At 38.8% G+C, this 27057-nt stretch overlaps 1 protein-coding gene across 1 annotated transcript in view; it reads right to left on the bottom strand.

Annotated features, from left to right (window-relative positions):
• Nucleotides 1–27057, bottom strand: part of LOC127654639 (NACHT, LRR and PYD domains-containing protein 3-like) — a 121654-nt gene that overhangs the window by 81032 nt on the left and 13565 nt on the right. The window contains exons 2-6 of the mRNA XM_052141868.1: nucleotides 22032–22202; nucleotides 21706–21882; nucleotides 21380–21556; nucleotides 6739–6915; nucleotides 4951–5124 (exon numbers count right to left, since the gene is read on the bottom strand). Of these exons, the coding sequence (XP_051997828.1) occupies nucleotides 4951–5124; nucleotides 6739–6915; nucleotides 21380–21556; nucleotides 21706–21882; nucleotides 22032–22202 (876 nt within the window). The remainder of the gene's footprint in view (nucleotides 1–4950; nucleotides 5125–6738; nucleotides 6916–21379; nucleotides 21557–21705; nucleotides 21883–22031; nucleotides 22203–27057) is intronic.

Raw genomic sequence — 27057 nt, 5'->3', positions numbered from 1 at the left:
GGGAGCGGGAGGTCCGAGGGGGCGTACCCGGCGGAGCTGCACCCGCTGCCATCCCCAAATCGCCTCCATCGCCAACCGCATCGTCCTCAATCCCGTGGGAAGAAGGAGCAACGCGGGGGGCGGCTGGAGTGGCTTGCTTACGGTTGTAAGCGAGCCGCGACCGCAACATGGTAGTGAGAACATGAACCATCCACAAACGCCGTCTCGGTGTGATCGCTGCCCAAACACACGAGACAACGCCTGTGGCCATCTGAAGCGGAGAGCACTCTACCGCATCCAGGAACAACACAGGGGCGGAAAGGTATCTTGAAAAAGACGCCCCCAGAAAAAGACGTTCAACGCCGCTGTGTTTTGCTCTTTTAGAGAAATTTGCTCTTTTAATGGAAATTTACTCTTTTAAGTGAACTCTTTCTGAGTTTGTCTGCGCTGTCGAAGCGCCCAGGGGCAACAATGCACAGCCGTGCAAGGAGAAGGAGAAAGCCGCTGTTATGCGCCATCAGATCCAACAGCATGCAGATCGTCAGAGGAAAACAGGAACTTGGTGTGTGTGTAACTCGCAGCAGACTGCATACACGACCATCGGCTCCAAAGAAATTTTCTGAATGAACTCCGTATTTGCGCCGCCTAAATACCCGTATGTCCGGGGGCGGGACATGCAAATACCGGCTGCCAACTCTCATTGGCCTTTTTTCATAAGTCAGAGGCATACATCGGCGCTCAAGAGAGACCCCTAGTGTCACTTCTCCGACACAACGTGGAGAGCGACAGAAGGGGAACTGAATAGGCTAAAAGACCTTTTCCCTGGAATCACTGTTCACTGTGCTTCTTGTTGAATAAAAAGGGAAATCCTAACCCAACCAAATACTGCAAACCCATTTCAACAATATTTTGGATCCATCAATAAAGCAGTACAAGAACAGAGCAAACAGCACACAGCCTTTACAACTTTACCAAGACTCAGTTCAAGTGGCTATGGAAGACAGATGGATTTAGTTATCAGTAACTCTAATAACAATGATTTGTTGGGGTTTATGATTTTCAAATAAGATTGTAGACCCCCCCCCAAACGTGACACTAATCTATGAGTCTCATATTTAGTTGACATGCAGACCTATGAAAAACAAGTGTGCAGAATACACTGCAAATATAAATGGTAAATGTTATGCACTTATATAGCACTTTTTTTAACACTTTACACTGTGTACCAATCACCCATTCACACACACATACTCACATTCGTGTATGAGTGTGAGTTGGCTACAGAGCTGCCATGTAAGGTGCTAGCCTGCCATTGGGAGCAACTTGGGGTTCAGTGTCTTGCCCAATGACACTTTGGCATGTGGAGTCATGTGGGCCGGGAATCAAACCGCCAACCCTGCGATTAGTGGACAACCCGCTCTACCACCTGAGACACAGCTGCCCCATCATTATTTCTATAAATGAAATAATATTTATATACTGTATGTGCAAAATGCAATGCAAACGTTTCTTTGGTTATATTTAATACATATTTGTATTCTTTTTGTGTTGTACTTTTTAAATATGTAATATTATCATGCATTTTTGCACAAACATTAAATTGTGCCAAACTGAGCCAAATAGTACTTTAGAGAAATTGAGGGCTCTGAGCTTCACAGCCAATGAAGTTTAAAATCAAAACACTAAAATAAAATCAAAACACTCTAAACTTCATACACATGTAGTCAATAACACCTTCATGCAGCAATATCAGAGACTCAAAAGTGTTTTTAAAAAATCAAAACCATGAATTAAAAGATGTTTTTTTTAACCTTTTCATGAGTAGGTTCTGAATTCCCTTGAATGCTCCCCAGAGTGAGTTATTTACATGCACAAAATATTAAAAGAATGCTGCAACACCGCAACTGAACATGGACCAAATCAGATTTTTTCTCTCATTAGAAACACTTTTCAATAGGCTCTATGCACGGCGGTGCATGACGTATTTCCGGTGAAATTTAAGGATGCTTGATTACTCCCGCCGATCGTAGAGCGCTGTTATGCCGAGAACTGATGTGGGATTCTATACTCTTTGACTATACACTAAAGGAAGGGTAGCCGAGTTAGTCAAATACATTCTGCATCTGCAGCCACCATGTCCGGTAAAACAACATTTCATATCACTATTCTTCAGAGTTTTAAAATAAACTCCCATTTTGTGTTATAGACTAACTAGAAAGCCTGCTACCCTGTATCTGCAACTGCAGTAAAGTTAGTTTCATACATTCAGATGTTTGCCCTCAATAACTTTCTTATGGTGTATGAAAAATGATTAATGAGTAAATTATTTTTATAAACAAGTATGACTATCACCTACAACTCTTTCCTCTTGTAGTCGCTTTTTTTTTTTTTTTACATACAAAAAATATTTTTTTTGTAGCTCATTGTCAATGATATTAACTCGTTTGCATCCACTGTTGGAAAGCTACTGACAAAAAGTCTGTATGTGCTGAATAGGAAACAAACTTTGCAGCAGTGTATCTCCATTACCACTGTTTCAGCTAGAATTTGCAATAACGCAGTGCTATTCATCTGTCGTTGATAGAACTGCATTACATTTTTTATTATTATTCATTTTGTACAATAAACATCCATACTAGCTAAGATAACATCTGTGGTTATCCAAAATGAACAGTGGTAACGTTAGAAAAGTAAAAACTTAGAACATGTTCAAAAGAACTTTGAACGTCACTTTCAAAATACCAGTCCTACTCTTAGTTGTTGTGGAGTCTCTGCTTTCCTCATAGAGCGGTAACACTGAGCTTTCACTGAGATCTCATTTGTGGCCCTGATTTTACCTGACACTTTTACAAACAAAATTACAAACACATTACATGCCAAACATTTATATTAGCGTGATTAGTCTGCTGCTGGCCGGAATGTAAAAATAATAGCCATAACGTACTAGTTCAGGCTATCTGAACTTACCTTCATAATTGCAGAGATAAGACGAAACATAAAACTTGAAACCTTTCTCAAGCTTGCTCTGTGGCGTTGTACTGCACATTCGTACAATTCTTCGCACATCATGAATACTAAATTTTGGCAACTCAAGCAAACAACGAGAAAATTTTGAAGACTCTGCCATAATCCCGTTTACCTCCACTTTAAATCTCCCCAACCGGAAACGCAAGAGCATCCTTGCGTCAAACGCGGAAGTTATGCGTGCATATAGCCCATAATGTTCTTGATGGGGGGTGAATTGCATGGCTTTATGATTTTATGATGGCTAACACTTTATACTAAGATTGTAGACCGAGTGGGGTGGGGTCCTTCAGGGGATATCAGGCCTTAATTTTGGGGATCAGATTCAACTTGGAAATGTGTGTCTCAAGATCGTTATGTTCGGTTCCAGTCTGTTGTGTTCTGTCTGTTTTAACAGCTTCTGGCCTGGGCTCATAGTCTGAGCCACTTCACCACTGAGTTAAGCCGAATACCACTGCTATCTGGGAATATTGCTACTCTACATACAACTGTACTGAATGTGGTATTTCGCTGTTATTATGAAGCTTGTGTCTGGAGTAGTAGGAATCAGTGCAAGTGTAACACCATGCGAACTATATATTTAAGTGTTTTCCCCCCTCATTTTAATTTTTACTTAACATTTGAGAATATGAACTACCTAAAACTTTATTTATTTAATGCACATTATTTGAAAATGAAATGCTCTTTTTTTTAACAGCCAGAACAGGAATGTTCTAAGCAATAATATAACAGTTCTGTATTGTTTATTTATTTATTTATATCCTCTTGTGGACTAAGGAAACAACGTCAATTTACAAATCAGCTGACTTTAAAATTTGAGTTCATATATATTATACTAAAATTAGTTCATATATATTAATATTTATATAGTTACAGTATTTAATTTTAAAAAGTACAATACATTTTCATGGCTCAGTCAGTATTGTTTATATTTGTAATAAATTTCAGCACTATTTTAGTTTGAGTGATATTTTTTCATTCAGGATCAATTAAAAAACTATCGGTTGATTAATCGGTTATCGGCAAGTACTGCCCAACTTAGTTATATCTGTAAAATCCACTATTGGTCAACCTTTATTAAAAAAATCATTATGTAGATGGAGAGTTCTCATAATGATATGAGAGTTCATTGTGTGTGGTTGTGTGTGTGTGTGTGTGTGTGTGTGTGACAAACACATTGCCACCTAATGTAAACAAAGATGGCTGAATTGGAATTATCATGTTTCCCTGATCTGTTGACTGCATATAGCTAAGCTGTTGTCTGTTATCGTGGTATTTTTGTAACAATCTATTTTAAAGAGCAAGCATACTGTGTGCTTGGAAAGACTATTCAGTTGCTGTTTGTTACTTATGATTGACAACAGAATGGCCGCCTAATGTAACAGACATGGCTGTGAGGATCAGTGATCACATTTCGTATATAAGTTGTAAACTTTTATAGTGGTACTTTTGTGACCATTTGGATGTCTGTGTCATAAAATAATCATACCGTGTGCTTGAAAAGACTCTATTAGTAACAGTTTGTGTGATTATAAATTACAGGCACTTGGTTAGCACAGTTTAGTGTTTGCATGAAAGCTGATTTGAATCTGACAGCACTTACTGTTTCAGAAACACAAATGTGTGACACAATTCTGAGGGGGCCAGTCGTTAACATCACCGAATATGCACCAGTAAGTGTGAAAGGGTTAAGTGACAAATGCTTGATGATTACTCTTTAGAAAATGTGTAGAATAAAATTTCTGATAACATTTCATGATTACAAAAATTTCCTCATTCTAATGATAATTAGAATGTGTCATCTGTGTGTATTTGTAAGGGATTTGAATTTTTTGAAAGGAATAAATACAGGTGCTATTTCAGTGCATTCACTGGCCATTCAAGTGTATTCAAGAGCAATTTGGGGATGGATTATGTGTGTAAACAGGGTTTTGCCATTCAACATACTTCAGTTTGTCCAGTTTGCAGTTTGGATCGTTGAGTCTCTTAGAGAGCATATTGGCTCCTGATTCTCCTGGGTGATTGTAGCTCAGAACCAGCTCTCTTAGGTGTGAGGAGTTTGAACTCAGAGCTGAAGCCACAGAACAAAATCCAGCCTCTGTCACCATACAGCCAGATAATCTACAAAAACACAGACATCAGTCAGATAATCTACAACACACATCAACATTCAGATAATCTACAAACACACAGACATCAGTCAGCTAATCTACAAACACACACATCAACTGTCTGATAATCTACAAACACAAACATCAACTGTCAGATAATCTAAAAAACACATACAACAGTCAGATAATTGTCTTGGTTACTGATGCAACCTCTGTCTCTGATGGAGTGAACAAGATGTTGTGTCAAAGTAGTGACACTAAAGGATCGCTCTGGAGAGCCTTAATCACCTTTGCTTTATTCAGAAAAGGTAAATGAAAATTGGCGAGTGGAATTTGCATGCCATTCAACGCCCCGGACATACGGGTATAAAAGGAGATGGCGTGCACCGCTCATTGGGTCATCAGGCTGGAATGATAGCTAGAGCTGCAATTCATATGCAATAATCAGCATGTTGAGTTCATTACTTGGCCAGTTGGAGTTGCCAATTCACACACACCAGTATAAGAGTGCGAACACAGTCAAGAGTGTACAGATGGTGCGCACATATTTACTGAAAGATTTGAAAAAAAATAAAATAATTGAAAGCCCATTTTGGGGTGTAAGTAATATTTATATATCAGGCCCCTGGTACCTGTGAAGTACACTGAGACTGAACTCATATGGTGCATCTTAATCAGCTCTTGATCATAAGTCAGCGCACTGTTCAGGGAGTCGGACATTTCTAGGGTTGTACCAGTCACAAAATTGGTCCATTGCACTGAAACAGTCACTCCCCAATAATCCCAGAATGCACCGTAAAAACCAGTGAGCATCACGGGTCTCTGTGTTCCCTTACTAGGTGAAATAGATATGTCAGAAATATATCACTTCTATAGAAAACAATTTTATCCTCTCAGTCTAATAATAATTCACTCATATATTACAATAATATTCAACCTGACTGAGTTCCAAAACACAAGTGTGTGAAGTTGTATTTTTTGCACACTGTTTATACACAGAAATGTTTTTGCAATATGAAAAAACATCATTCTTCATTCTTTGTTTATTAAAGAAACATGATTTCATTACTTGTAACAAAATGTTTATGTCTTGCTTTAAAGATTTTGAATCTACTTGGCTACAATGGCTGTTTGGTTGAAATGATGTTACTCTGATTATTTATATTATTACTTTCATGACATTTCAGAGCAAATACATATATATTGATATATAAATACATAAAATAGGCAGAACATAATTGAGATATACTGTATAGTATATCTCAATTATGTTCTGCCGATCATCTACCTGCAGTCACACTGACTCCACTATTATATCGTATTTCCTGTTGTTGCAGTTTATTGTTTTTGTTTCTATGTGGTATCAGAGCAAATTCTACTGTATATCTGCGGCAAGTTTCTTCCTCATCTGAACATTTTAAGAAAATTGTTGTAAAGTGTTGGTCAAAAATTTATGATGTGATCATTTTTAACTGAGATGTCAGAATCAAAAAGACTTGATTTCCTTGACAGGAACCAGACTCAGCAGAGGGAGCCCATCCACATGTACAGAGTAACCACATCTATGAACCACAATATATTAATAACTTATATTCCAATGTAGTAATGAACTGCAAACGCAAACCTCAATATCTCCAGTGTACAGTGAGGACTCTCCAGTACATCAGAGAGCAGCTTCACTCCTGAATCCTGCAGGTCATTGTTACTCAGGTCCAGCTCTCTCAGACTTGAGGAATTTGATGATTGTAGAACTGAAGACAAACTTTCACAGCACTGCCCAGTGAATCCACAAAATGCCAATCTAAACAAAGAACAAAATGATCAGAAAGTAGTTTTATACAACAAACTATTCCAGAGTGAATACTCCACAGTTTCAGAAGAACTGAAGTGGCAGTCACTAAAGTCAGTGTCACACTAGTGTAACGGAAATAAACGTTACTTGATGTATTATTGCATTTTAGCCAATTTACTGTTGTTGATGCCTTGATGCTATATATTTGGAATAGAGTGTAGTAACAACAGGAGCTGCTTGAGGGCGATATTGCCTGGAGGTGACCGGATATATAAACTCACCTACCATAGAGTAAGTCAGTTCGTTTGGTAGAGGGAAATCAAATGGTTGAACTCATGCTACCTTCTTGCTCCTCTAAAGTCCTTTGTTGAGAACTCTTTGAGTTTCTGCTCAACTGTGATTATGGATTGACTTATATACTTGATGTTGTCTTTGTTTCATAAGATCATATAGGTTAGCTATTTACTTTCTTTCTAGAAAGGATTTTTATTTACACATGTTCTTTTGTGAGCACTGATGGGATATTAGAGACAGTGAATCCAAGTGCAATCCACGCTGGCAACAAGGCTACAGCACATGGCCTTGCACATGGCCAGCTACATGGCACTGAGGACAACATTTCACTGAACACCGTTGACTGTGATCACATTGTGGACTATAGGACTACAATCATTGCATCGCACTCAAATAGCTTGGTGGAATTGAAACTCATTGCATCTTCATCATCACTTCATCTTATCAAAAGACAGGACATCCGAACAATAAGTTTATTTCATCTCCTTGAATCATTGAAGAGACAAAGACTTTTGAGAGTGCTTTGCGGTTTATTTATTATCTGTTTGCCACATGTATTAAGCACTGGTGGGGAAAATAAAAAAGTTTAAATATTCATTTGTTTTCTGAAGAGATTTATTTATCAGTACATGTCCAAAATCTGTTGAACCCCCTCAGAGTAATATCTTTAAAAGAAAGGAGGTGTTACAGATTGGCGCCCGAAACAGGTACTTGAATTTGAACTTTATGGAGTCCTTTTTATTAAAAATATAAATTTGGACTGTACTGATTAATCTTCACAAACAAATAATATAAACCATCATCTGCAATGGCAGAGAGTGCAACCATCACAGATTTCTCAGATGAAGCTTTTGTTCATCACCGAGACCCTGTAGTTAATCTCATTGATACCTTAAGTGAGTTATATTTAGACTCTGAGGAAGAGAGAGAATCTAGAGATATAGCCACTGATCTGAGAGCTAATCCCGATGACTTGCCATTACCTCCTCCACTTGAGTTTCCTGAAGACCGACTGCAATTTCACAATGAAGAAGTTGCCCAGCGCATGTGTTGCATTGAGGAGCATCTTGCTGATCTTGAACATCGTGTCAGTGGACTGCTTACCACTGAAACTATGAATGCAAAGTTGCAAGCATGTGAAGACAAAATTAACTATTGTTTGCAAAGAGAGTTGGATCGCGTTAAGCAGCTGTTCCTTTCAAAAATCGACGATATGAGCCAAAGTATTGTGGATTGCTTAAAGCTGACGAGACCGACAATTAGAGCAACAATTTAAAACCTTCAAACCTCTTATTTCTACTCCCATGCACACCAGTACTTCTACTACTCATAGGATGTCTCAATCCCCATCCAAGATTGACCCAGTTACACAAAACAGCTCAAAGCAAGTAACATATTTTTCCTCATCTCCTAATCCTCCAGTTAAACTTGAACTGCCTACCTTCAGTAATCTTGATTCAGAAGACCCAATTGAGTTTATTGATCGATTTGAAGAATATAATGAGCTGAGACCTCTGTATTCTGAAGAGCTGTTAGCATCATTATCTGTGAGTCTGAAAGGTACTGCTAAGAGCTGGTGGAGAGCGGAGAAACAAAAAATAAGAAACTGGTCGTCTTTCAAAGAGAAGTTCCTTTTTTCCTTTTTAAATGAAGATCATAAAGAAGTTGCTGCCCAAAAATTAGCAAACTATCGTCAAGGGGTTAATGAGAAGATTAGAGATTTTGTTTTCAATTACAGAGCACTGTGCCTGAAGAATAATTCTCTAATGACAGAAACTGAGATAGTTCACGCGACTTTAAGAAACCGCAACCCTCGATTGGCTTCGTTATTAAGGGGAACAGTGAAGACAGTTGATGATCTGGTCCGACTCGGTACTCAGATAGAGAAGGATTGGGTTGAGAGTAAAAAGAGATGGAATCAAGGAAAAGAAGAGGAACGGAGGAAGAAATCTTCTGGGGGAAGAGGGCAACAAAATCACCTCATGCTCGTTGATCCAACTCTCAACTCTCAATATAATAATGTGCTGCAAACTCCAATAATTTTAAATCACTCTTACTTTAATGCTGTAATTGACACTGGAAGCACCTTCTCTTTGATGCAGCAGAAAGTTTGGCAGAGGTTGAGAAGAAATGATGAGCATCTGACCAAAAGTGCTCAATCTTTTATGCTTGCTAATGGACAGAGTCAGATAACTCAGGGAAAGTTTCTCTGGGAATGTGAAATATATGGAGTGAAACTTGCTGTAACATTCTACGTGATGAATGATGAAGACTTGGCTGTTCCTGTCATCCTGGGGCTGGATTTCCTAAGGGAAGCCAAAGTAACCATTGATTTTAATTCTTCACGTGTTTACTTGCCTGATTCCAACGCCAGTCACCCCATTTGTTTTAATGAACTTCATGAGAACGCTGCCATCCAGTTTTATGCTGCACAAGATGATGTTGAATTGATCTCAAAAAAGGAAGATTGGAAGCTCATTGATCAAGCAGTGGAAAATTCTCATGCCTCCCTCAAGGTAAAGAATCAGTTGAAATCTCTCATGTGTGATTGGTTATCAGTTTGCACTCACAAGCTAGGACGTACAAACTGCATCAAACATGAAATAAAAACAATTGATGAACTTCCCCTGAGAAAGAGACCTTACAGAGTCTCAAGAGTCAAGAATGATTTTATTGAAGAACAAATCAAGGAACTTCTGCAACAGAAAATCATTAGACCTTCTACGTCACCATGGGCCTCACCTGTTGTGGTAGTAGATAAGAAGGATGGTGGATCTCGGTTATGCATTGACTATCGTGGTCTTAATTCTAAAACTCACCTCGATGCATATCCGATGCCCCAAATTACAGATATACTGGATTCTTTGCAAGGAGCCAAGGTATTTAGTACTTTGGACTTGAAGAGTGGCTACTGGCAAGTAGAGATGAATGCTGCAAGTGTGGAGAAGACTGCATTTACAACCGCTTCAGGGTTATATGAATTTTTGTGTCTTCCTTTTGGCCTTAAAAATGCAGCTGCCTCTTTCCAATGTTTAATGGAACAAGTAATCAGAGAGCACAAAAACAGGTGTTGTATGGTATACATAGATGACATCATTGTTTACTCACCAGACATTCAAACACATCTGCAACATCTTAAATAAGTATTCAACAGTCTGCACACTGCCGGTCTCACTCTCACTCTCAATCTCAGGAAGTGCAAATTCATCTGTTCATCCTTGGACTACTTGGGTCACACAATCACTGCTGACGGAGTCAAAGTGAATTCTGACAAGGTAGATGCGATCAAATCATTCCCTACACCAACTTCCCTAAAAGAATTACAACGGTTCCTAGGTCTTGCGGCTTGGTATCACCGTTTCATTTCAGATTTCTCCACTAAAGCAGCACCCTTACATGCACTAAAGAAAAAAGGAGCTAAATGGATGTGGACAGATGAGTGCCAGAGATCGTTTGAACTCCTCAAAGATGACCTGACTAAAGCCCCTGTGTTAAACACACCCGATTTTGATTCTTCTTTTAAAGTGCAAACAGACGCAAGCAACATTGGTTTGGGAGCAGTGCTGACACAGGAATGTGATGGACAAGAGAAAGTGATTGCTTATGCATCTAGATTGCTGAGAGGTGCTGAGAGATCATATTCGGCATCAGAGAAAGAATGCCTAGTGGTAATTTGGGCTGTGGAAAAGTGGCATCATTATCTTGAGGGCAGAGCATTTGAAGTAATCACTGACCATGCTTCCTTGGTTTGGCTTTTCCAGCACCCAAAACCTTCGTCTAGGTTGGAAAGATGGACTATCAGACTTCAAGGCTATCACTTCATAGTACGTTATAGAAAAGGACAATGTAATGTGGTACGTGATGTTTTGTCAAGGAGATATGCAGCTGAACCAACGGCCATCCTGATGCACACACCAGCAAAACATGTTCTTAATCCTATCACTTGTGAGCTGCCAATGGACTTGTCTCAGATTGCTGCTGAGCAGAAGAAAGACTCCGAGTGCCAAGAAATCATGGTAAGAGCCATTAACCAAAATACCACTGATCTTATGAGAACTCACTATGTCTTGAGAAATGATATTTTATTCAGGAGTGTCCCAGTCTCCAAAGGAGGTCAAAGATTCCAGATTATGGTACCTGCTAGTTTGAAGGAAGGGTTTTTAACTTATGCCCATGACAGCCCCCTCAGTGGACATTTAGGCAAATTTAAAACTCTAATGAGACTTCTAGAATTTGCTTATTGGCCTTCCATGCGTATTGACGTATGGCAACACTGCAAACAGTGTGAAAAATGTCAACAGCATAAGTCTACAAACTTGAAGCCAGCAGGAGGTCTCCAAAGTGTGCCCATTGTTGAGCCCGGATACATGCTCGGAATGGATATTATGGGACCGTTCCCATGGAGTACCCATCAAAATGAATATCTTCTAGTGGTAGTAGACTACTTCTCTAAATGGGTAGAGGTCTTCCCCATGAGATCTGCCAAATCTAACATCATCGTTCGTATTCTCATCGAAGAGATATTTACAAGGTGGGGAACACCAGCCTTCATTGTTTCTGATAGAGGCACTCAATTCACCTCAAACCTCCTGGATCAGTTGTGCAAGCAGTGGCAGGTAACCCAAAAACTCACAACTGCTTATCATCCACAATCAAACCTGACTGAACGCATTAACAGGAATCTAAAAACTATGATTGCATCATATGTTGACAATAATCACCGTACTTGGGATCAATGGATCTGTGAGTTTAGATTTGCTTTGAATACAGCATGGCATGAAAGCACAGGATTTTCACCTGCTGAAGTGGCCCTGGGACGTCAATTGAAAGGACCACTACAAAGAGCTCTACAGAATCCGCCAGATTCAGATCAACCAAGCTACAGTACCATTGATCACCAGAAACTACTGTACGAAGCTGTAAGAGAAAATGTTGAGAAAGCTCAAACTAAAGAGAGGAAGTATTACAACCTCAAGAGAAGAACCCAGGACTTCCAGGAGGGTGATCTAGTTTGGGTGCGTACTCATCCTTTATCTCGTGCAGATGATGGTTTCATGGCTAAAATCGCCCCAAAATGGCGAGGGCCAGCTAAAGTAGTCAAAAGGCTAGGGCCAGTAAATTACAAGGTGACAATGTTGTCTGATCTTACCCAGATTGACAGTTACCATACCCAAAACTTAAAAATTTGCCATGTGTCAAATTTTGACACCAAAGGGAGGGGTATGTAACAGAAATAAACGTTACTTGATGTATTATTGCATTTTAGCCAATTTACTGTTGTTGATGCCTTGATGCTATATATTTGGAATTGAGTTTAGTAACAACAGGAGCTGCTTGAGTGCGCTATTGCCTGGGTGACCGGATATATAAACTCACCTACCATAGAGTAAGTCAGTTCGTTTGGTAGAGGGAAATCAAATGGTTGAACTCATGCTACCTTCTTGCTCCTCTAAAGTCCTTTGTTGAGAACTCTTTGAGTTTCTGCTCAACTGTGAGTATGGATTGACTTATATACTTGATGTTGTCTTTGTTTCATAAGATCATATAGGTTAGCTATTTACTTTCTTTCTAGAAAGGATTTTTATTTACACATGTTCTTTTGTGAGCATGTAGTATATTTTTTATCAAGTTAAATTGTTGTTTTATACCACAGTTATGTCTGAGGAGCAAACATGCAGTTTACTGTGTGTAAAGGCCTGTGACGTGATGAATATGTGCTCACATAGGTTTGACTATTTGACTGTGTGTGCAGAAACATAAATAGCATTACTTAGGGGGGAGAATTGATCTCTTCCAAAGGACATTCTGTTACTTCTTAATATGGTCAAGACCAGAGTCAATGAAGAGCATGATAGATAATGCATGTAAGCCCCACCTTGTTTGAGGAGATGTATTTAAGTAAAACCAAACCAAAGATGCTTCGGTTGTTGTTGTTGTTGTTGTAGTTGTTGTTGGTACTGTGGTTTCACCGTAGGCAACTCGGCTTTATTGTGTGATAATAAAGTCTATTCTTCTGAAATCAAAACCCCAAAGATGCTGAGTGATTTTTCACAAAATTGGCATGAAAAACTACTACAATTGGCGCCCGAACAGGGACAGAAGAGAGCAGAGTCTTTACATCACAGGCTGGCTGGGAAGGCGACACAAACACGGTGGCCACCATTAGGAGGTAAGCATATTTTGCTTATAAACGTTTGTGTTACTTGCCAGTTCGCCTGTGGTGGTAAGAACGCTCAAAAAGCTCTTCTAAACCAATAAAAAAAGGAAAATAAGAATAAATAAAGGGTTTTGATTCCAGAAGAAATAATTGCATGCAATCATCTGTAAATTTTTGTTAATTGTTTTGTGTGTATAAAACCTGTAGGAACGGGTCACTCAAGAGGAGTGTGTGTGTATAAAACCTGTAGGAACGGGTCACTCAAGAGGAGTGTGTGTGTATAAAACCTGTAGGAACGGGTCACTCAAGAGGAGTGTGTGTTTGTGTGTATAAAACCTGTAGGAACGGGTCACTCAAGAGGAGTGTGTGTTTGTGTGTATAAAACCTGTAGGAACGGGTCACTCAAGAGGAGTGTGTGTTTGTGTGTATAAAACCTGTAGGAACGGGTCACTCAAGAGGAGTGTGTGTGTTTGTGTGTATAAAACCTGTAGGAATGGGTCACTCAAGAGGAGTGTGTGTTTGTGTGTATAAAACCTGTAGGAACGGGTCACTCAAGAGGAGTGTGTGTTTGTGTGTATAAAACCTGTAGGAACGGGTCACTCAAGAGGAGTGTGTGTTTGTGTGTATAAAACCTGTAGGAACGGGTCACTCAAGAGGAGTGGTAGAATAGTTGCGTTCTAGAATTATTTTGTGTTATTGTGAGCTCTGTGTTTATAAAGGCCTTGTGTTTGTAAAAAGTGTGGTCAATTCTGTGGTTTGTGAGAGTATCTGTATTTGTGTTTGAAAGTGTGTAAAGAGCAAGTGTGTATGGACGTGTATGACTGAGTACAGACATAAGCCCAGTACAAAGATTGGACTGAAAGCCTGTCTTGAGAAACTTTGGAATAATTAACTTTGTTAAAATATAGAAAACTAAAAATGTTCCAAAATATCAGCCTGTGCTGCATAAATGGTAAGGGGTATATATGCAATTTACAGCAGAGAAAATATATTTGGGCTATTTTCAACCTTCCATCAATATATGGAGGCAGAGAAGAGCTGATATAACAGGAAGAAAAGGCACCTAATAAATATTCTGGTTGTAAAGTGGAGATAAAACCAATGATAAAGATATATAGATAGAAATATACATTTAATATAGATGTAAAACAAAATTAGGAAAAAAGAAGTCAAAAAGTTAACTTACAACTGGCTGGAAAACATTTAGTCTTGGCTGTTCTTAGTCTAGCAGCTGTTGATTGGAATGGGCTAGAACATAACTCCTAAACTAGACTGTAGCATAGAAATGTATTTGACTTCATGCAGATAATCTATACATTCAAGAGATATTGTAGGGTGTGTGACCAGGTTAGAGAGACTCAGCTTTGCTGCGTAGACAGAAAGTTAACTCTTAGCTTGTGAGGTTTTTTTTTAGACTAGCAGCTGAAAAATATGACAGGCCTCTGAACTACTCAGTCACAGAAGACAAGTGAACTTCATACAGAGAAGTCAAAAGATATCTGTGCTTAAAGTTTAACCTTTAAAGCACAGGGACAAGTAACAATAAAACATTTGAAATTGAAATTAAAAAATTGTAACAACTGATAAAGAAATTAAAAATCAGTTTGAAAAATCAAAAATAGTTAGGAGAAAAATAAAATAATAAATAAAGAAAATAAGAATTAAAGCTTTAAGTCCAGTGTATTGCATTAAACTGAAGTCAACTAAGTAATTGGAATTTAAACAAAGGTTGTATTTAAGATAAGTGTTGTTATATTACATAAGGTAAAACTCCAGTGGAAAGAGTAAAATCTAGAAGTCCACTGTGTAACATCTCAAAGAAATGAGAAAGCAAAATAAATAAATAATAAAGTGACGTGAATGAACTTTGTGTATTAAAAAGTAAAGGTGAAAGAAATTGGGAAAATTGTTTCAAAATATTGCCGTTGAAGATTAGTGTAGAAAGAAATACATTTAAAAAATAAAAGATTAATTTATTCTCTAGATGTATTGATTTATCTAAATTAAGGGTGCTAAAATAAATTTTCATTTTTATATGCCAAGTAAAAATGAAGAAGGAACAAGTGGAGAAATAAAAACTAAAATCTAGATGAAAACTGATCCTAAAAAGTAAATTGACAAACAGATAGGAAATGTATTCATGTATGGGGTATAATAATTCATATATTAGAAGAAGATAAGGAAAATGATTTAGAAAGACATTTAGATTAAACGGTTAAAAAATAAATAAATAAAAAGATAAGAGTAAAAACTAAGAACAGGAAAAATAAAAAGAATAAAGTAAGAGCTATATCCAGAAAGTTTAAAATTCACTGAGAAATATGAGGCAGGCCAGAAAAGCTGAGGCATGCAGAGGAGGGTAAAATGACAGGATACTTTTTAAAAAATACCTCCCTATGTGACCCCAAAGGTCAGCTCCCAAAGGTCAGCTCCAAATACTTTAGATAGAATGTGGATAGTATTTCTTGTAGTGAGACCAGTAGTTATCAAAGCCACAGAAAATGGGAAAGGGAGATTAAAAAGAAGGATTTTGAAATTGGAATATGAAAAGTAAATCTTAAATGTGAAAATTTCACATTCATGTGTCTGTTTTATGTTCTGTCTAGTCCAATATGAGAGAATAACATTTTTAACAATATTAAATTAAACTATAATGTCCTGATATATACATTTGAAAACCCATGATTATATGTTTTATTTTTGATGTGTTTAAATATGTCTGGAGAACAATGTACATGTGTGTGCAACTTTATTGGTGTAAACTTGATCAACCAACAAAAATAAGACAGATAGTGTTTATTATTTTTGTTAGAAAATGTCTGACTGGAGAGATTGAGTAACACCTGATAGTGAACAGAGAGGTTAGACCCGGTGTCTCTCATAATGTCTCTAGTCAAACACAGGGGCCCCCAAATTTAGACAAAAGAGATAGCAGATTCTTTTGAGATTAGACATTTTTCTTTTATTTCTTTTGAGATTAGACATTTTTCTTTTATTTCTTGTTTTATATATACAGTGTAGGCATTGGTTGATCATGGGTACACTGAAAGTTGTCACTGAGACTAGAATTAAAGAAAATAAATTTAAGAATGATTTAAATCATTGCATGTTCTCTACGTTTCAAATTTACTCAGAGAAGTTTTATCTTGGGTTTGTTCTATGACCAGTCATGCCAGATAAAATTGAAATAAGTCCCAATATGTGGTGTATTTGATTGAAAAAATATTGATAATGCTAAGGAAAAACTGGAGATTGGTACTAGGTGAAACTCATAGAAAAACATTAAGATTAAATTGAATATCATAAATAATTTGATGTTCATGTGTCTATTCTGTGTGAAATTGATGCTAACTATGTTTTACTCTCTTTGTTGTCAGCATTGTGTAAGTCATTTCAATAACTCATTCTGGAACCAGTCTCTATCATTGCAGATTGCTGAGCCAGATGATTGATTGAAGAAGCTTATGTTACAGGAGACAGTCCAGAGAAAAGAAAAAAGACTGAGAAATACAGTATGTGGGCGGTTATATGACTGGCCCTCCTACTATCATGAATGCTGGTAATCATTACTGAATTGATATTTCAATTGTGGATTCAAATTTCTCTTGATAAGTTGATTTCAGTCATATATAACTAATTGGATGTTTGATTCTCCAACTGCCATCCATGGGTGCAATATCCATGTCTAAATTGTTCTGAGGGTCTAAATTTAAATCCAGCATCTAATTGCGAATTTGTTGATGTGAAGGTTAAATATTAAAACTAAATGGCAAAGTAAGAGTAACATATTGGATTGTTTACTCCCCTAACTTTTCCAAAGACTACCCTCACTTTAAAGAAAAAGCTTAATCAGTACTGCAAGGAGTTAATTAGTGTCTATCTCTAGTAAGCTATTTTTTATTTTAAGTTAAATCCATGAAAAAACTGTTTTAAAGGTATACAGTTTATGCACAGTGACATCTGTCTCTGTTATTTAACTGAATAATTGATCATGAAATGCTGATAAGTATTAGACGATAATAGCTGAAAAATCATATTATTAAAGGATGATAACATTAGGATATAAAAATGAGACTAGTAAGAAATTCAAAGGACATAATGTATTTCACTGATCAATTATTGCAAAACACAAGATATACGTCTGAACTTCCATTGTGCCACTTTACTATTTTATTTTGTTTAAAATCTTCAATTTATTTTCTGTTAATTTAAAAAGGTGATTTATGTTGGTTTATTTGACATAATGAAAGTTCCTTCTCCTGAGAAAGAGTAAGAAAAGGGAGAAAGTAATCATAAGAGAGTTTTAAATGAAAACTTAAATTTCTCAATGGTCTGAATACAAATGCGCATTAATTTTATTGTGCGAGGAGGGAAGGGATAAGAGAAGTAGAAATTCTAGAAGTTTTCTTGAAGATGGTTTACAATGGCAAAGGTTGAAAGCAGATAATATAATAAAATATATTTGATTATATCATTTTATTAAATTACATTTATCACTATTCTCACTGTTGTAGAATTACAAATGTGTTATTGTGATTTTCTAAGAAAAAAAAGGAATAACTGTAACAACAGTGTGAAGGAGTGCAATCTCTCTCTCAAAATTCTTTCCCTCTCGCTCTCAGTTTAAGTTTTTAAGTGGGCTAAAACCATATCACTAATTTGTTTTATTTTCTTTTGATTTTATTTTCTTTTACATGGAAAATGATGTGATTTGACAATAATGTTAGATACAGTAATATGAAGGAAAGGTTCAAACAGCTTTCCTCATCATGATTAAAGATTTGTTATTTTCAGAGGGCAATTTGAATCTCATACTAAAGATAAGAGATTTGGTTGAGTGTACATCTGGAAGAATAAATGTAGGTTCTAAAACTACCTAGAAATTATTAAATTAAGTGATGATTTAAATTAAGCATCTTAGAAGCTTGACAGAGGCTGATCCTGTATTTTGATTTGTTCTGATGGATAGTCTTCAACAAGGGACAAGGTCTTTTGTGACCTTTGCCAAAGGAGAAAACATAGCAGCTTGAATGAAAATTAGTGAACTGTAAATGAGTTCAATTGTTGCATTTTACTTTTCATTTGGACAATATCAATAGATTGTTGAACTTTGAATAATGTTTTGTGAATTTAACCACGTTTTGGACTGTCTCAATGTTTGAGCAGTTGTAGATGGCTCCATTGGCTGTGATGGTTCTCAGGTGATGCTCCCTAAAACAAGGGAAAATGTTTGTTTACAGATACCAAATTATTAAAGATTGGATAATAAGACTGAGCGGTACCGAGACCAGAGACAAGAGATGATGACCCAATGATGGGTAAAATTCTCCAGTGGCAAGAGGTGACTGACCCAATGACGGGTAAAGACTCTCCAATTGCAAAATGAGAGCTGCCTAAGACAGAGCCACCGCCCTGGAAACATGCCCAAGAAGGGTGAACTGGGTTTAAGGAAGTGGATGGATGCTTTAAGGAAAGAAGCATCAAAAGGGAGGTCTAGAAGAAACCTGCCAGAAGTTGTGAGTTCCACTCAACCTGACAGTGTCTTAATAACCGCTTTATTAAAATATTTTATCACAGCGATGAATAACAAGCATTCTATCACTGTGTTATCAGGGGATCACACCCTGTGTAGAAGATCAATTATAGATTGATTTTGGAGGTAAAGCTTTGAGAACCGTTGCATACAAAGAAGTGCCTAAATTATTAATATAAGCAAACCTGGGACTGTTTGCATGATGAAGGAAAATTATTTTTATTTATGCTGTTATTGAACTCATGTACATTTGAATAATAATGAAGAATGGAAAAGAATATATGGTGGTGACTAAAAATGAACATGACCTGATTGCCAAAAGAAATGGGGTGCACAATTAACTAAAATTAATATCATATCTGGATAATAACATTGTGGAAGGAATAAGATTCTGTGTGATCCTTAGTAAAATAATTTTGGATTCAAGCAACAGTAAAGCAGATGACTTTGATTGATGTGAATGGCCCAATGCAATGGCAACTACCCTGAATGGACAGAAAGACCAAATTGGGAGGAAATTGATTCCTTCAATGAATATATAAGAAGATATGAAGAACCACGCCCTGGGTGTAAGTGCTGGTTAACCTCTCCCCAAAGGGTGATCCTCTACGATGCATAAAGCATCTGGGTTGAAGACATCTACACTACAAGCAAGAACTCTTAAAATTAGGATGAATATTTTGTTTAATGCAATCTACATAACTGTGACAACCAAAAACAAGACCAAACCAGGAGCACGTACATGCTTAAATATGTTAATTTGTGACTATAGAAAGTCACAGAGGAGGGAATATGTAGTATATTTTTTATCAAGTTAAATTGTTGTTTTATACCACAGTTATGTCTGAGGAGCAAACATGCAGTTTACTGTGTGTAAAGGCCTGTGACGTGATGAATATGTGCTCACATAGGTTTGACTATTTGACTGTGTGTGCAGAAACATAAATAGCATTACTTAGGGGGGAGAATTGATCTCTTCCAAAGGACATTCTGTTACTTCTTAATATGGTCAAGACCAGAGTCAATGAAGAGCATGATAGATAATGCATGTAAGCCCCACCTTGTTTGAGGAGATGTATTTAAGTAAAACCAAACCAAAGATGCTTCGGTTGTTGTTGTTGTTGTTGTAGTTGTTGTTGGTACTGTGGTTTCACCGTAGGCAACTCGGCTTTATTGTGTGATAATAAAGTCTATTCTTCTGAAATCAAAACCCCAAAGATGCTGAGTGATTTTTCACAAAATTGGCATGAAAAACTACTACAAGCACTGATGGGATACTAGAGACAGTGAATCCAAGTGCAATCCATGCTGGCAACAAGGCTACAGCACATGGCCTTGCACATGGCCAGCTACATGGCACTGAGGACAACATTTCACTGAACACCGTTGACTGTGATCTTTTCTCACATTGTGGACTATAGGACTACAATCATTGCATCGCACTCAAATAGCTTGGTGGAATTGAAACTCATTGCATCTTCATCATCACTTCAACTTATCAAAAGACAGGACATCCGAACGAAAAGTTTATTTCATCTCCTTGACTCATTGAAGAGACAAAGACTTTTGAGAGTGCTTTGCGGTTTATTTATTATCTGTTTGGCACGTGTATTAAGCACTGGTGGGGAAAATAAAATAGGTTTAAATATTCATTTGTTTTCTGAAGAGATTTATTTATCAGTACATGACCAAAATCTGTTGAACCCTCTCAGAGTAATATCTTTAAAAGAAAGGAGGTGTTACACTAGTCGACTCCAAACAACTCACTCTTGGCTGAGGGCGTCATATTTATCGACTGTGATCGGTACATTGCTGAGATCTCACTCTCTTTATAGACTCAGAATGCCGGATGGGTGACAGAACTCTATTTCTGATTCCCTATCACATGGAGGTCACCGAAGTAACAACAGGAGTACCGTGTGAACATAAACAATTATAATAGTGTTTTAGGATGGGATTCATGAAGTAACTTTATGCTGTGGATGTGATTGTGAGTTTATCCTCTCTGGGTTTGCCAGACCTTTCAGTGAGAAAAGGATTTCCGTTCAATAAAAACAGACTGTTCGGCCTCCACTTTCTTATTTTATTAGTCATTTTTGTTTTGGAGAGTCACAGAAAACATCTCGGTGACAGAATCACTATGGATTACAATCAGTGTTTGTGATGATATGCGGCTGTGAATGTGATTGCTGATGAAAACGTTCAGATCAGAGCATGACATGTGGTCAGTTCTTCAGAAAAAGAAGCTCATTGGTCACTTGATGAGAACAAAAGAGCCCAGCAACTGAGCGTTGTTTTTTTTTTACACATCAGAAATGCTTTCCTAGTTGTCAGAAACATTAACTCAGTAGGGAGTCCTGTCAGTTAAGAGAATAATAACCTCTTGCTGGCAGATGCTAGCTGACGATTATGTAAATTAAGCTTATGACTGAAAATATGAGAACATTTATTGTTTCAATGTCTGATCATTTCTACTGAAAATCACTAACCTGAGTATCTCCAGTGCACAGTGAGGACTCTTCAGTCCGTCAGAGAGCCGCATCACTCCTGAATCCTGCAGGTCATTGTTACTCAGGTCCAGCTCTCTCAGACTTGAGGAGTTTGAATATTGTAGAACTGAAGACAATCTTTCACAGCACTGACCAGTGAATCTACAAGCTGCCAATCTAAACAAAGAACAAAATGATCAGAAACTAGTTTTATATAACAAATTATTCCAGAATGAATACTTCACATTTAGACAAAAAGTGTTGTGACAGTCACCGAGCCTTTTATTGTTTCAATGTCTGATTTTTTTCTTCTGAAAATCACTGACCTCAATATCTCCAGTGTACAGTGAGGACTCTTCAGTGCATCAGAGAGCAGCATCACTCCTGAATCCTGCAGGTCATTGTTACTCAGGTCCAGCTCTCTCAGACTTGAGGAATTTGATGATTGTAGAACTGAAGACAATCTTTCACAGTACAGATCAGTGAATCTACAAGCTGCCAATCTAAACAAAGAACAAAATGATCAGAAAGTAGTTTTATACAACAAACTATTCCGGAATTAATACTTCACATTTAGACAAGAAGTGTTGTGACAGTCACTGAGCCATTTATTCTTTCAATGTCTGATTTTTTTCTACTGAAAATCACTGACCTCAATATCTCTAGTGTACAGTGAGGACTCCTCAGTGCATCAGAGAGCAGCTTCACTCCTGAATCCTGCAGGTCATTGTTACTCAGGTCCAGCTCTCCCAGGGAGTTTGATGATTGTAGAACTGAAGACAAACTTTCACAGCACTCATCAGTGAGATTACAGCCTGCCAGTCTTTAACAGAGAATGAAATACAGCACAATAAGGAGATTTTATATTTATCACATGACTAACATACTGTCTTGAACATAGATCTTCATTGATCCAGCTGTCTGTAAGAAAAAGCATATGGACAGGAGGTGGAGTGTGAAAGTTCATGTTTATTTTTCCTTTAATCAAAAATGTTTTGCTTTTCAAAAGTGTGTGCAGAACAAATGAAATAATTTATAGTTTGAACTGTGTGACAGCCCTATCAACCGCCAGCATCTAAAGTGGTGGTAATGGGTTTTGTTTTTACAAATAACCACAAACACATTTTCTTTAGATATGTTTATTCATTTAATAAATGATGATAACATTTCCAATCTGAGTGCAAGCATTTTGGTTAATAATAGTATTCATTTGATCAGAATTGTTTAGTGAGTTATACCAGTCTTTTGTTTCTTCACATGCTCCTGCTGCGGAGTCAACTGCCAAATGGAGAGCTGGAGTTTGAAACTGCCTTTTATACTACACCACAGGAAGTGGAAGGAACCAACTCCTGGCAGTGGGCAGGGGGACTCTGAACTACAAAATGTTAACAACACAGCAGCATGTGGATAATTTGTTTGGGTTAGATTAAAATTGGGTTTTGGTAGTTTTGTTTGTTTAGTAATTTCTTATGGTTAGTTGTTGGGTTTATTTTCGGTCTTGGTAATTGTAGTAAGTTAAGTTTTCTCCCCTTTGTGTTTGGTGTAGGCTAGCCTTTGTGTGTATATATATACCCCTCCTTTTGTGTCATTCGGGAGGTTAGGTTTGTTATGTTGAGATGTATATTGTAGTCTTGTTATGTTGACCTCAGTTTTGTTAAAAGACCCACTTTAAGTACTTTTGTTTGAACTTTAATTGACATAGTTTTTTTAAATAAAGCCTAAACTTTCTTAACAACAACCGTGTGTCCTTGCCTTTACTGCTTGGTCCCTGACAATTGGTAGCAGTGGTGGGATCTTTCAGTAGAGGACACAAGAGGTTTTGTTTTTTCTTCTCTACACCTCCCCTTCTTTGTTAGAATGCCATAAGGAAGAGGAGGGAATAGAACTGGAGGTGAACGAGGGCCGCAACCAGAAACTGAAGACCGAGCAGACAATGAGGCAGATGAAGGTGGAGGCACTGACATGGAGGACAAAGATATAGCAGAATTAACCATCGCTGACCTGGTAAACCTCTTTCAGACTCACATGGGGCAGCAGCAAGCCTGTGAGACCCGATGTGATCAGGAGGCAACCAGGCAAGAGAAGAGGTTCAAGGCACTTCAACACCAGTTCAGTCTACTTCAATTGGAGGTTCAGGCAAGGACCTCACCTGAATCTGGATCCTCCTGTCCCCAGCAAAATACCCAGAGTGACGAAGCCCAGGTCAGTTCACCATTTCAGGCGGCTTATCCAACAAGAGCCCTCCAGCAGGATGACTCTCAGTATGGTCAGTCTCAGTCACATTTTTTTAAAGAGCCTAAGCTTTAAAAATTAACTGATACAGACAATATTTAAAATGTTCTTGTTACCTTTGAAAGGATAGCCGTGGCCTGTCAGTGGTCAAAAGAGGATTGGGGCTTTCGGCTTATTCCATTGTTGACGGGTAAGGCTCGAAGTGCTTATGTACACATGGATTTTGATGACTCTCTTGATTATGATAAAGTTAAAGGTGCCATGATGATATTGACTCTGATATTAACTCTGAAGCATATCGGCAAAGATTTAGATCTCTTAATGTGGAGCCTGAAGAGACCCCAAAAGAGCTGTATGTAAGACTTAGGGCCGTTACATAGTCAACGCGAGCAACGCGAGTGACGCGAGCGACGCGCTCCCTTTCATAGTCTAAACAGTGGACGCAAGCAGACGCATGCGTCACGGGCCATGCGTGCAATGCAATACACCGCTCCCGCAACAGGGGGTAGTAGAGTCTGGTGATATTAGTATAGTCGGGTCACATCATATTCAGATCAAAATCCACTTTTTGTGCGCCCTAGTAAACTTGTCACGGGCACTTTTCCAGTCCGTTTTCACCTTATCTACGGTCTTTCCCATCGCGGTTGCAACCTCCCTCCAGGCATTTTCCAACGCTATTTTATTGGAGTGTAACTGCGACGAACTGTCATATAAATGCGGATGTATGCGTATAAGCTCGCATAATTTTTCCTCTTCGCCCGCCATTGTATTCAAATCTTCTTCTGTAAACATAATATACTTGAATTAATGTACAATACTTGCAATGTCGCCCCCACCGACAACGCATAGTATTGCGTGCATCGGTGCGTCGCGTATCAAAAACTAGGACGACACATTTGGCTACGCATCGACGCATAATGGCGGCCGTAGCGATGCGTAGCCTTTCAGACGCGTACGCGTACCGATGCGTTGACTATGTAAGGGCCCTTAAGGAGCTTTATGGGAAGTGGTTTCAACCAAGGGATAAAACCGTTGATGATATTGGTGAAATCATAATTTGTGAGCAATACTTGCGTATGCTGTCCCCTGAGCTGCAGGTTTGGATCAAAGAGCATGACCCACAGACTGCGGCAGAGGCTGCTTCATTGGCAGATGTGTTCATGGTTGCACGCAGTAAAAACCCCTCCTGGGTTTACAGGTCCTGGAAGGCTTCAAAAGATGGACAGAAACCTGTCTTTACTCAGCATGGCCCACGATCGACAATGAGTAAGCCACCTGTGAAGGAGAATCAGCCACCTGCTCACGGTTACGGTAAACGTTTTAACCATGTGGTTTGTTATTTATGTGGGGAAGAGGGACACACCAAACCAGCTTGTCCGCAGAATCCCATAAAACTTACACAGATGTGCTATACACCCCGGAAGACATATGAGCCTGGGCTGCAGGTGAGGCAATCACTTAAAGAGACATCAGTCGAAATTAATGGTCAGATCCTGAGGGTACTTATTGACACTGGAAGTAATCAAACACTAGTACACAGAAGTCATGTTCCCCCTCAGGCTGTCTGTACGACTGAGACGGTCCCTATTTGTTGTGTCCATGGGGATGAAAAACGTTATCCAACTGCTGATGTGTATGTTAAAGTGCATGGACAGACTTGCCTGTTAAATGTTGGTGTCACTGATAATCTGCCTTTTCCAGCGGTGTTAGGCCATGATTTGCCAGTGCTTCTTGATCTGAAACAGCAGCGTCCGACCTGCAATATGGCCCTGACCCGGGCTCAGGCATGGGCATCAACACAGCAGCCAGGTGAGACAGATTGCACTCTGTGGTCCCTGCCTTTTTATGAGGCCGAGGTTGAGGCAGAGCCAGGAAAGTCTTGTAAGTCTCGTAGGCAGAGATGGCAGGAAAAGTTCCATCATGATGTCAACTCATGAGCTGCCAGTGGGTTTCCAATTACCTGTGAACATGATGCAACTGCAGCAAGAAGATGCTAGTTTAGCTGACTACATACAAAGAGCAAAGGCAAATGAAGGGAGAGTTGATATGGACCATGGGTTTGAAGGCTTTACTTTACAGAATGGTCTCCTTTACTATCAATACAGGTCAAGAAAACAGCTGATGGTTCCTAAAGTGGCCAGAGAGTCTGTGCTAGCTTTAGGTCACTCCATTCCCTGGGCTGGCCACCTACGGAAACATAAAACATCAGCTCAAATACACCGCTATTTTCATTGGCCTGGTTTACGTAAGGATGTAGCCCTATTCTGTCGGAGTTGCCCTCAGTGCCAGCAAACATCAGCAAAACGTCCAACCAGAGCTCCCCTTCATCCTCTACCAGTGACCATCTTGGGACGTTGTTGGCCCAGTGGAGCGAAGTAAGTCAGGAAACCGATTTATGCTTGTTGTTACGGATTATGCTACAAAGTACCCAGAAGTGTTTCCCCTAAAGTCTGTTAAAGCAAAGGCGGAAGCATCTTGACTTGTCCAGTTTTTTTCAAGGGTTGGGTTTCCCCAGGAGATACTCACTGACCAAGGCACCAACTTAATGTCTAAGCTGTTGAAGGATGTGTATCAGTTGCTGGGAATCAGAGGTTTGAGAACTACACCATAACATCCACAAACTGATGGGCTAACTGAACGGTTTAATCAGACACTCAAACAGATGCTCCGTAAGTTTGTTGATGACACTGGCTCTGATTGGGACCAGTGGCTTCCTTACCTGCTGTTTGCTTACAGAAAAGTGCCACAAGCTTCCACTGGGTTTTCACCATTCGAGTTGCTATTTGGTCATGAGGTGAGGGGGCCTTTAACTCTCCTGGAAGAAATGTGGGAGGGACCCCCAAGTGGGAAAGAACCTTTGAATGTTGTTTCTTGAGAGAGAAACTGGAGAAAATGACTGCGCTTGATCAGGAGCACATGGCAGCTGCCCAGCTCAAGCAGAAGGCTTGGTATGACCGGTGGGCGAGAGAAAGGAGTTTTGAGCCCGGCCAGAAGGTGCTGGTGATGCTGCCTACAGAGGAGAGCAAGCTTCTGGCTAAATGGCAAGGACCCTATGAGGAAATTAGAAAGATCAGCCCAACCACATATGCAATCTCCACTCCAGGTCGGAGTCGTCCTAGGATCTTACACATCAACCTGCTGAAAGAGTGGATGCCTAGGCAAGAGGAAAATGCTGTGGAGAGACCTAGTGTGCTGCTCATCCAGAGAGTGGGGGATGAGGAGGTGGAACAGCAGTATTTGCCAGTGCCTTCCCCTTCAGTGCCGAATCTGGATCACCTCACAGAGGCCCAGCAGTCAAAGGTGAGGTCTCTTTGTATACCAGATGTCTTTCAGGAAAACCCTGGCCATACAATACTGGTAGAGCATGACATTGTTTTTAAGAGTGATCCCCTGTTAGACCTAGGAGTTACAGGATTCCTGAATGCCTGCTGGGCCCACTGGAAAAG

Source organism: Xyrauchen texanus, chromosome 2, assembly GCF_025860055.1.
Source record: "Xyrauchen texanus isolate HMW12.3.18 chromosome 2, RBS_HiC_50CHRs, whole genome shotgun sequence".
Lineage (NCBI taxonomy): Eukaryota > Metazoa > Chordata > Actinopteri > Cypriniformes > Catostomidae > Xyrauchen > Xyrauchen texanus.
This window is presented reverse-complemented; position numbering and strand designations above follow the sequence as displayed.